At 35.8% G+C, this 12550-nt stretch overlaps 1 protein-coding gene across 5 annotated transcripts in view; it reads right to left on the bottom strand.

Moving 5' to 3' along the window:
- Nucleotides 1–1703: 1703 nt before the first annotated feature.
- RANBP3L (RAN binding protein 3 like) overlaps nt 1704–12550 on the bottom strand; it is a 44768-nt gene continuing 33921 nt past the window's right edge. For all 5 annotated transcript variants that reach the window (XM_036280372.1, XM_036280373.1, XM_036280375.1 and 2 more), the window contains 6 exons: nt 10752–10854; nt 10266–10396; nt 8853–8973; nt 6693–6835; nt 3340–3529; nt 1704–1747 (listed from right to left, as the gene is read on the bottom strand). In XM_036280372.1, the coding sequence (XP_036136265.1) occupies nt 1704–1747; nt 3340–3529; nt 6693–6835; nt 8853–8973; nt 10266–10396; nt 10752–10854 (732 nt within the window). The remainder of the gene's footprint in view (nt 1748–3339; nt 3530–6692; nt 6836–8852; nt 8974–10265; nt 10397–10751; nt 10855–12550) is intronic.

The raw sequence follows: 12550 nt of genomic DNA, 5'->3' as shown, positions 1-12550 counted from the left end.
CCACTAAAAAGAAAAAAATGACATGCTTAGCTTTGCAAAGATTTGAACAGGAATTTCTTGGGAGAAACACAGCAAGGAATAAATATCTGAAAGATACTGAACCTTATTAGAAATTAGGAAAAAAACAAATTAAGATAATAGTGAAATAGCCTTTTATGCCCCTACTAGATTGGCAAAAATTAACTTTTGGTAAACCTCCAATTTTTGAAAACTATTATACATCAGGTCTTTATTACTCTAAACATTTACCAGTTATTTCCATAACTCCTCCAATGCCAAAGTTTTCAAATATCAAAACATTTTCAGAAATCATTTTGGAACTGTGAATCTTATTCCCTTGTTATAGACTGAATGTTTATGTTCTTGCAAAATTTATATGTTGAAGCTCTACCCCCTCAGTGCGATGGTATTTGGAGATGGGCTTTGGGAGGTAACGGGTTAGATGAGGGTCTGAGGGTGGGGCCCTGGTCTGATGAGATTATAGGAAGAGACACCAGAGAACTTTCCCTCTCCCTCTCTGCCATGCTCCCAGAGATCATGGGAGCACACAGTGAGACAGTGGCCCCCTATAAGACAAGAGAAGAAGCCTCAGGATGAAATCTACCTTTCCAGCTCCAGAACTGTGAGAAATAATACATTTCTGTTGTTTAAGCCACCCAGTCTGTGATATTCTGTTAGGGCCGACTGAGCAGACCAAGATGCCTGCAACAGGGGAATCGTTTAGGGGTCCAGGTGGTGATCAAATTGGATTGAAAACTGAAAGATAAGCTACAAGTACTGAGACTAATTTTCTTGTGTAACACATTGTCTCTGAAACAAAAATAAAAAGAGGAGCATCAAAACTCTGTTGCATGATTGTTGAAATAATTGTTGAATTTTTAAAGAAAAATTTCATTTCGCTATATGTATTTGTTTAAAAAAGGTCTCTTTACTGCCATGCCTACTAGAATATTAATGACAACTTAATTACATAAACAAAGCAAAGAACAAGTTAAAATATTTCCCCTTTTGCATACTTACTGTTTTGATACATAGTTAATGTATTTTGTTCATTCCTTCAACAACTGTCGGAGGCTGACCATGATTCAAGCATACACAAAGTACAGTAGATACAAATCCAAGAACAAATACTCTCTTTAAAGGAATACATGAATACATAATCTTATAGTATTAGGAAATCCAAAAGCTGAATGAAAATACACATTTCCCAGATGAAAAACATGTTTTAATGAAATGTGACTATTCAGTTATAGTATTTTTCAAAGAAAGGACTGGAAATATTGGAAATTACTGTCTTATGGCCACACAATACATGACTGAAAAAATAAATATTTTACTTAGATATTTATCAAATCCAGCAATTTATAATTTTAACTATTATATCCATCCATGTGATAAATAGTCCAAATTAGTTATCAAATCCTATGCTAAGTTAACTTCTTCAAAAATGACAAATTTTGAACTTTCAAAGTCCATGTATTTCTTAGATTGTAATTTTCTCCACATTAATCCAAATGTAAAACCTCAGAATTATTAGACTACATAAGAGAAAAACTGTAGTTGCAACATTATATTTCATGAACTTTTCTATTAAAACTCTTCAAGGAAAGAATAGGATCTTCTTGTTTAGTTAGGATGGCTTAGTATTTTCAGTAGGTGACCAATCTTTGTGTAGATGTTGTCATGTTTATAGTAGGTAGCATTCATGAACAGGCAACTGACTGTCGGTGGGTCCACCTAGAAGGATCTGTGATATAAATTTAAAATATTTTATTATACAATGTTATATTCAGAGTAGATGTAATATTGAATACAACTGAACAGGAATGGTCATGAATATGCTTACTGGTGAAGAAATGAAATATATAGAATTTATATTTTTATAAGTAACATTTGGAAATGTTGCTAATTTTAAATATGGCATTTTCAAATAATTAAACCCTTCCTGAAATCATGGGCAACGAAGTTTCAAAAATTAGACTTTTTATTGCTTTCATAACATTTTAGCATTTCTATGTAACACCTCTTGGAGAAGGTACTAAATGAAAAGGGAAAAGGAGAAGGAGGAGGCTCGTATGATTGACATTTATTTTGCATTATTTCCATTGTCTCTCATCTGAAGACAGTTGCATATTTAAAAATATAGATTCTATAAACAGGTCATTTGTTGATGAGACTTTGGCCATTTAATTCTTTTTTCAAGTTAACATTTTTAGTGGAAACCAACTCATTTTCTAATAGACCCCATTTTATTGTTGACATATAAATGTTATAATAATATAAAAGATAAAGATCTCATACATTACATAGATTTCAAAGAATAATAAGCCATGTGTTTAATAATAACAAGAAAAATCATATTCACTTAGTTCTCTGATTCACTGAGTCAAGCACTTTATGATCCTAATCTATCTGCATGTTTGGCACATTTTTTTCCTGATTACATTTTTACGGTTAGGCAAAGGAAGATATTTCATGGAGTTCCACACGTGATTTTTGATGGATTCTTAAGTTATGTTGGATTAATGTAGCTTTAAGATTTAAGATGATTAAAAGTTGGAAAACTGCTTGCTAACAACACACTATCTTTGTAAGTGTATCACTCAGTCCTCTGAAGAGCAGACTTCAACGCTAAATGAAACTATTACTGAAAATATTTGGCTGACTTTATCAGAATACCTACATCTACATAACAGAGCTCATTGTTTCCTTGACAATGTTTGTCTCCAGAAATAATGATGAACTTTAATTTTAAATCCACTCATCAGGACAAACACTGAAACGAAAAAGTCTGATTAGTAGTGGTTCCACTTCAACCTCACTCAGTTCATGAATCCTCACACAATAAAAGAAATAATTCATGTTGTACCAGGCAAAGAAAGTCTTTGAAAATAGAGCAGTCAGATTCCAAAAAGGGAGTAGAAAGGGCTTTTGATGTTTCAAGCCAGATTTGCCTGGTGGCTCCATTCCAAGTATTTATAATTTCTCCTATTATGGCCAATAATAGGAGAATGAGAGCAAGTGAAGAAAAATCTGAATAAATGGTTCATTTCAGGGTAGCAATTAATACTTTTAATTGTAAAAATGGTCTTTTATACCATTTATATGTAAATAATATGCAGGCATCATGAAGAGTCTGACTTCCCGTAAAATCCTAATGAAGGTCCATATAGAAGACAGATTTTCAAACCCACTCCCCAGATCCAAACAACAAGGGCTCTAACCCAGGCCCACTTTAAACAGATCAGTTCCACTTTTAAAAAATCTATTTCATATATTAGGATTGTGTTTAAGATTTATTTCTTAAACCTCTGACCTACCAAAAGAAAAGTCCTTTACCTGATCTATTTTTAGTGACTTGGATGAAATCATCCTCATCCTCATCACAGCTGTCGCAGTTGAACTGTTGAAGGACTGACTCTGACTGGCTTTCAGCTTGATTTACGTCTTCCCGCTGATGGAAGCTTCGAAGAGCAACCAGACGATGGTGTATTGCTGCGTGCAGGGATCCTGTATCTTTGGCACTGGCCTACATGAGGAAAATTCACTTGTTAAGCATATAAATAACTTAATATTAGCCATATTTTAAGGATTTTTACTCTTTCACCATTGATAAGAAAGGAATTATATGACATAAATCTAGAATATAAAAAGCCCTAAAATCTAAAGGGTAAAAAGTCCATTTATCTTGAACTAAACCCAATCCTAAAGTGGATAATTTTGTAAGAGGTCCCAGTTGGTGCTGAGAAAGTGAAATTTTGTGATTAAAAATTTCTCTTTGAATTTAACTTTGTGAAAACCATCCTTCCTCCACTATTTTACCCTGTAGAAATGGTAGAGCTGGGGGTGGGGAGGACTTCATTTACTTTACATCACTTCGCTTGGACGTCCCTGCCGGCCACATAGCTCTGTGGAAAAGCAGAGCTCATTAGAGCAGTCTGTGATGTTGTACCATCAACACATCAGAATCACTTGTTTTCAGTGCAAAATTTTCTATGCTACTTTTATGGTTGCTATTAATATAAAAGTGATGGTAACAATACCATTTGTATAACACTTGCTATTATATTTTGCCCAATTTTTACAATAAAACTGGTTATTTATTCCATTTATATTGACAAGAGCATATATCACAGGTAGTCAACATAGTATTGTTTCCCTCTTCCTTTTACGGATGAGGGGATTAGGCTTGAAAGGTACAACAACTTGTCCAAGTTTATACAGCTAGTTGGCTAATTGCCTGGCACTTGAATCCCATGTTTTTGTCATCTAACTCAGTGTTCTTTAAGGTAACATGGCAGTAGTTTATATTTTTGTATCTTTTCACAATTTCAAAGTCTGGGAAGTTTTTTCTCTTTGTTGATTCTCCAGAGACTTGTCAAACATTTTAAAACCCAGAATTGAGGGTTTAACTAACAGTACGTCAGCTCTTGGGAGAAGGGTCTCAAAGTAGGTATTTTTTCATGTGCATGTTCTTAAGTTGCTTTGAATACTTGTGGGGGGGAAAAAACGAAATTTAAGTGCAATAAAAGATTTTTTGTTTCTCATAATGTAGTCAATATTACAGAGTAGTTTTTGAGTAAATATTTGTTGACTTGACTAACTTAATTTTTTATATCACATGCAAAGGTGTAATTTTTCTTTAGTAAGCTCATTAATAACAAATATTGAAGAGTATTTGTAATTGAAATATAAATGTTATTTTGCTTCCTTGACTTTCTTACATTAAATTTTAAATGCCTTTCATTAGTCAATATATTTATTTCCTTTTGAAAAATTCATTTAGATGTTTTCATTTAAGAAATTCAGAACAAGAAGTTAAAAATAAAATACCATGATGTATTTTTTGAATAACAAATTTGCAATAATAAAAAAATTATAATTTTGAGCAACTACCATGAAAAATGCTGGTGAAAATGAAAATTGGTTCAGTCTTTCTGGAGAGAAATTTGTCAAGACAAGTGAAAACCTTTTCCCAAGAAAATTAACATGTATGTACATGGAGAGTTTCTTGCAGCCCTCTTAAAGAATTCATAATAATGAACCCTGGCCAGTTTTTCTCAGCAGTTAGAGCGTTGGCCTGCGGTCTGGAGAGACCTGGGTTCGGTTCCCACTAAGCGCACGTGCCTCGGTTGCAGTCTGTCCCCGGCACTGGTTGGGTCGTGTGGGTGGCAGCCACTCAATGTGTCCTTTTCATGTCGATGTTTCTCTCTCTCTCTCTCTCTCTCTCTCTCTCTCTCTCTCTCTCCATCCTGCTCTATCTGAACAAAATATCAAAAAGTGTCCTCAGGTGAGGATAAAAAAAGAAAAAAGAATTTATAATAATGAAACAGTAAATCACTGAAGTGTTTAATAAAGTGGGATTAATGGAATACATTATGGTACATAATACAACAGAATTCTTTTCACCTGTTAAGAGAATTTTTGAAGAATAAATTGTTTAATGACACAAAAACTCATTTTCATTGATATATGAAAAGGTTATATATATGTATTTTACAATAAAATATTAGCTATATAATCTTCTCAATCACTTTATAAAGTATATTACTATTATCTTCATTTAGTAGATGAATAAAGTCAGTTAAGGAAGCCTAAATCATATGTACAGTATGTACAGTATGGCACATACACATTACATGTATATATGCTAAAATACAGTATAAGACCAAAATATCAATAGTGACCATCTCTGGGAGTAGAACTTGGGGTGTTTTTTATTTGCATTTTGTTTGCTTATCTTTAAAAAATATCCTATAATTTAAAAAGACAGCATGGGTCTGATATTGAACAGCAGAAACTAGTCATAGTTTCTAGTCTCAGGCAGGCTGCTTGACCCATTCAAAGCCAGCTGATCTGGCCTGACAGAGTATCATCTCCCTAAATGATAAACAGGGTTTGGGCATCACCTTTCTCTAGCATCTCAATACTCTACACTTGCAGTGCACTTACTGGTAATTAACAAAACCTTTGGTTTTTCACCAATGGTCACTTGCCAACTTTTTTTCATTACTGTGTGGAAGCCAATTCACTTGTCTAGTTGCTTCTGCCTGAGTCACTTGGGTACTCAGTTTTCTCCAGTCTCCTTGGTCTCAGCCCACAGGGGAGACCCAGCCTTTTTTCTGACCTGATTCCTGCCAGCTCTGTCTCTTATGCCCGGATATCTTCTATTTAAGGTCAAGCATTCCTGTTGCAGGAAACAGCTGAAGCTGTACTCTCATCCTGTTACCTTGGAGACTGACTCATGTCCAGAATTGAAATTTGCTGTTAGACTGGTTAACTTGCTAGCCCTGGGTTTTTCCATTTCTCACTTATTCCTTTCCAGTGATCTCAAAAACGTCTCAGTTTCAGCATTCAGTGTAAGCATCAGGCTATGGATTCTGCTGGCTTCGTAGGAGCCAGTCTTGACAATAGTCTCTTTGGTGAGTTAGTAAGATTGTTGACATAATTTCAATAGTAAAGAAAAATGTAGAGGTTCAATGGCATATATCAATAAAAATGTCTTGGGACACATATCAATGGATCACTATAGATGTTGGTGTTAATGTCTAAATTGCATGTAAAATTTAGGTCTTATATTAGACTGTAAACAACCAAAATGAATGGCTGAATTTTTGCCAATGATATGGGTTATCATAATAAAATTATAAAAAAAAATTAGTAATTACACAGATCTGAAATGTATTACTTACCTGAATTAAGAACACCTTGATGCTATAGTCTTCTAAATCAGTAGCTGTTATTCGTAAATTTTGGTGGTTTGCTCTTTGAATCTCCATTTGAGCCCAGAGTTTGCTATTGAGAATCAGCCGCAGGCTACCTTGATTGCGCATAACTAAAATAGGAAGGTGAATATATCAGACTACAGGACAGTTCATTTCTTCTTTTAAAAACATTGTTTTTCTTTATCGATTTTTTAGAGAGGAAGGGAGAGGGGGAGAGAGAGAGAGAGAAACATTGATGAGAGAGAGCATCAGCTGGCCACCTCTTACATGCACCCCACTGGGCATCGGGCCCACAATCTGGGCGTGTGCCCTGACCGGGAAGCAAACTGGCGACCTCTTGGCACATGGGTCGACGCTCAACCACTGAGCCACACTGGCTGGGCCAGGGTGTTCGTTTCTTAAACTTCCAGGGGAATTTCCCATTGTGGAAAGCAGTATAAATTATACTTATTTTTCAGATTGTATTTTCACTATTAACTTTGACTAGATTATAACTTGGTTTTCAAATTAGGCTTTAATATGTTGAAAGTTTTTTTTTGTTATAATGCTGGTATTATATATATATTTTTTTCTATAATATTAAAAATGATTAAAATTTTATAACTCTTTTGAGGACCTCATGTTCTGAAGAACTCATCCAAAAATTTTTAAAATAGAGAAAACTGAAACAGAAACTTTAAGCATTCAGAAATGGAATTACTTAAATAAGTGATGGTACCACTATTCAAGGTAATATGAACATATTAAGCATACTGAAGAAAGTGAATTATTGATGTAGAAAGGTGATCATGGCATATTATGTAGAGGAAATCCAGTTGCAAAGCAATTTCAACACCATGAATCACACACGTTTCAATATATGTATACATTTATGTACGTAGAGAACAAAGTCTAGAAGAATATATAATGTAAACAGAGGCTATCACAGGAAGATAGACCTATGAGTGATTTTTTTTTTTCTTTTTGTTGATCCGTATTTTCTCTCTTCTGTAATGAACATGTTATGTATAATAAAAAAGAAAAATTGTTCTGTGGCTTTTTTGGCAGGCGGTGAAAGGAGTAAAATTAAACCAGTGTAGAAAAACAACCAGCACCTGCCTTGGGAATAATACTTGGTTGGGTTACTGAGAAACCTGTTTGCCAATTACAGAACTGAAGACAGTGTTTCTATTCTCTTAGTCTGAATTCTACTCGTTATCCATTTCTTGAGCTTGATATCTGAAACTCAACAAACACGCATATACTTAGATCCAACTGTCTCCTCCACGGCTCTGACCACCTAATATTGACCAGCCAGCCAAGCCTATCCACCCTAGCCAGATCTCTGCTTGGGCTCACTTAAGGTTGAGCCTCTGAACAAGGGCCATGTGTCTTTCAGATGCCAAAAACGTCCTGAGTCTTTCGGTTTGACTGACTCCGGATTCCAACCATCTCTCTGTCTGCGGGATTTGATAATGACGCATTTTTATTTCCTTGGAAACTGACCCTTCAGTGCAATCCACACGCCGTGTTTAGAATTGTAAGAGTATAATAGAGGGAAAATATTCTCTTTTAGAAAAATTCTCTTTTTAAATAATTTGTAACATATCCCTTTAGATAATAATGGATTACTAGTTAGGTGTGTGTTGGGCTCTGCCATGGGTGCTTCACGTGCATTATCTCACTGAATTCTCAAAATCGCTCAATACGTTATGGAGTATTATTAAATTTGTATTTATTGATTTTTAGCATGAGAGAGAGAAACATCGATTTGGTGTTCCACCTATGTAGCATGCATTAATTGGTTGCTTCCTGTATGTGCCCTGACTGGGGATCAAACCCACAACCTTGGCGCATTGGGACCATGTTCTAACTAACTGAGCTACCCGGCCAGGGCCACTATCCCCATTTTAAATGGGTACAACTAGGACAGAGCGAGGCTCAGTAGCTTGTCCAAGGTCACCCGTTGTCAGTGGGGGAACCTGAACTGGAACCTGTGTTCTCTGACATCAGAACCTACCATCAACAGGAAGCCCCCCAGTCCGATTGCTTTCCAACAATCTGATTTACTGGCACATTTTATAACACTTCTCCAGAAAATGACATGCCCTGAGACATAGCGTCCTGCTGTACAAAATGATTCCTTACTGAGTCTCGACTGGAAGGTTCCAGAGTCACTGCTGGCCGAGTCGTTCAGTCTCAAAGCTCCTCGGCCCCTCTCGCTCCAGGACTGCACTACTTTGTTGAATACGAAAAGCTTGCAGTTGATCTGAAGGACGATATTTGAAAATGTCAGATATATGGGAAGCTTTTTCAGATTCTTCCCTATACTTTTATTTGTTTGATCTTTTACCAGAGTAACCTTTGTTAATGATTTATACATCAGCTTTGAAATAGTATGTAACTTTTGAAAACATACAAGTTTTGAATCGTTCAAACACCAAAAAGCAAGAAGATGTACAAAGTGAGAAGTCCTTCCCCAACCCGAGTTTCCCATCTGTACTTTCTACCTCCTGCATGGTAACCACTATTGTTAATATTTTGTTTATTCATATACATACCAATACATATATATGTTCCCTTTTTTTTTCCTGTAAATGGTAAAATGTCATTCTATTTTCTGTATCTTGCTTTTTCACTTAACAACACAGGGTGTGGCAAAAGTAGGTTTATAGTTGTGAGTACATGAAACAGATTTTATTCTTGCATTATTACTTACTAATTATTGTATTATTTTACATATGAACAACTGAAAACTACTTTTGCCCCACCCTGTATATCTATAGATACAACAACTTTTAAATTAAACTTCATGTTATTTGAGCTATGCAATTTATTTGAAAGAAATCTTGGTGGGATTATTTGTATGTGATACCAGAGAACCCTACTACAATTTACAATATCAGTGGTTTTGAAATATCAGTGTGTGCATGAATCACCTAGATGACTTGATATAAAATACAGCATGCCAGGGTCTCACCCCTAGCGGTTACTTCGATAAGTCTAGGGTTAATCTGATCCAAGGCTATGCTTTGAGACACCTAGCCCACTGAACAGTCAAATCCTATGTGTGATGCTATACACTACATCTGTGAAATTTTTGACTTACGTGAAATTCAGAACTTACTTAAAAACTTTCAAAAGGAAAATAAAATTATGTTATTATCTTGAACTAAATTCAATTCATCTTATCATCACTGAAAAACCTCCCGTGTAAGTTGAATTTTTAAGTCATATGCTAATAGCACTGACTATGCAAGCAGGTTGAAAAGTGGAACACACAGGTCGAAGTTATATTAAGAAAGGGTCTTGAGCTCTCTTCTTCCTAAAGAACAACTGTGAATAGTTGGGAACCTGTTTTCCTGAAAAATATACGTACAAATGTAAGAATGCAACAAAATATTAGTTTAATTTTTTTGGAAGTGTCCAACATTTTTATTTAAGCAGCTCAGTTTTCTTGAAAACTATATTTCTGCCTTTTTTAGAAAGATATCTCTGCTGATGGTAACTTTATCCTATGTAGTAAGTGCTACCAGAAAGAACGATACATGATATACAGACCTTTATCACATTATATTCTGCTTCCTCCCCTGTTACCACATCAATTTTCTTCAGCAAGCATTTTGGTGAGGATTTAGAAGAGAGAGCAGCAGCTGATTCAATTAGGGATATATTTTTAATAGAGTCCATTCCTAAGAGAAAATAGGGGGGTGGAAACACATAAAAGGCCCCATTTTCTCTACTGTGAACATTCTTTGTTGCCCCTACGAAATAAATCTCTTCTACTTTTTTATAACAATGAGTGTTTTCGAAAAACAAAGTTCTTGAGTTTAGGTAAATCTCTTTAATGATTCCCCATATCGTTAAGTCAAAAACTTTAAAAAGCTTCTATATCATGTAACCATAGTTATATGCTTTATTCTTTACCAATACATTTTAAAATATTGGACTATTGTTTTTGTATCTTATAGGTATTAAACTAATGACACGGGAAAACAGGAAATAAACTAGTTGAACCAAATGTTTTACAAATGAAAGAATTCTTACTTGAGTTTGGAGAGTTGCTAGGACATTTTACAGTGGATTTGAATGGTTTTTCCTTGGCATAGGAGTCATTTTCAAGTTGACGATGGGTGAGTTTTTGCGTACCCTAGGTGGGGGGAAAGATGTATTACTTAATTTTACTCTCATATGTTTTCAGTAAGCCAAAAGATATCTTTGTTCTTCTTTTAAAACACAGGGGTAAACAAACCCAATGGCTATGTTTTTGTCTGGGCTCCCTATGTGCTACACAGGAAATTCCTCCCAGTTCTTAGAGGACCTTGGTACTGGTCCTTAGGAACCACAATCCAGTTACTACCAGCCTACTTGAGTGGGATCTTTTCCAGGGATAGTGTGCGACGTTTTAGAGGCACAAAAGGAGGCAACAGCTGTTCCATGCTACCACCAGACTAACCTGATACCTACAAGGAAGTGCAACTACATCTATTTCAAGGTATTTCAGTATTCCCAGCAATTCACTGTTTCTATCCATTGCAGGCAGGCAGGCAGGCAGGATAGAGAGAGAGAGAGAGAGAGAGAGAGAGAGAGAGAGAAGGAAGGAAGGCAGGAAAGAAGAAAGAAAGAAAGAAAGAAAGAAAGAAAGAAAGAAAGAAAGAAAGAAAGAAAGAAAGAAAGAAGGAAGGAAGGAAGGAAGGAAGGAAGGAAGGAAGGAAGGAAGGAAGGAAGGAAGGAAGGAAGGAAGGAAAGAAAAATAGACCTGGCTGTGTGGCTCAGTTGGTTGGAGCATCATCCCTTACACCAAAAGGTTTTAGGTTCAATCCCCAATCAGGGCACATACTTAGGTTGCAGGTTTGATCACTGGTCAGGGCAAGTATGGGAGGCAACTGATCAATGTTTCTCTCTCACTCTCCCTTTTCCTTTCTCTAAATTCTATGAACATATCCTCAAGTGAGGATTTTTTTTAAGATAATAATAATAACAATAATAAAAATAAATCATCCAGGGAACCCACTGAGCTGTCTCAGAAATCACTGTAATAGAAACAATCTTAATTTTTCTCCAAGACTGTTTTTGCCAAGAATTGCTTTTAAGGCTGCATATATGGTTCTTTGCGCATGGGCTGTAATCAAGGCCTGTGTGAAAAAGACAGTAATTACCCTGCCTTTTACGATACTGTACAGCCTCGTGCAGAACAGGGAAAACTGGAATGATGCTTAGGTTTATATCATTTCCTGTACAAACTCAAGATTCTTTCACATTATTCTGTTAAAATTGGTAGAGACGGGTATGATTATTTTCATTTTAAGAAAATAGAAACTAAGGCACAGAAATCTTAATGACTAACTCTAAAAGCACAAGGACAGCTAACTAGTCAGGTGGATATCCTGGCCCCCAAATCACAAGGCCATCGAATTACAGAATTAATTAGAGGACAAATACAAGTTACCTCCATTGCTCCTACCTTTAAGATGTTTTCAATTTAAAGAGACAGGGAGTGGCAGGTTCTCTTGTAAACCAAATGTACAGTGCCCAAAGGAACGTGCATACATGTCTCCTCCAAGTAAATCGATGATCCTTATTAGTTCCTTTGTATAGGTATCTCTCTATCTCTCTCTACTAGACCATAAGCACCTCTAGAGCATAGGGTCTCCTTCAGCTGTGCATAACCACTTGCTCATGTGGTTTCCAAGCCCGGCTATATATTAGAATGATCTGATACCAGGTTTCACCCACAGAGATTCTGATCTAATTGGTTTGGGGAGATGCCCGGGCATAAGAAATGCTTCAAAGGCTCACCAGATGTGAGCAGGCAAAATTCACACTAATGCCAATACATTTCAACA

Source organism: Molossus molossus, unplaced genomic scaffold (genome assembly GCF_014108415.1).
Source record: "Molossus molossus isolate mMolMol1 unplaced genomic scaffold, mMolMol1.p scaffold_m16_p_3, whole genome shotgun sequence".
Taxonomy (NCBI): domain Eukaryota; kingdom Metazoa; phylum Chordata; class Mammalia; order Chiroptera; family Molossidae; genus Molossus; species Molossus molossus.
Note: the sequence above shows the minus strand (reverse complement) of the source record. Positions and strands in the feature narration are given on the sequence as shown.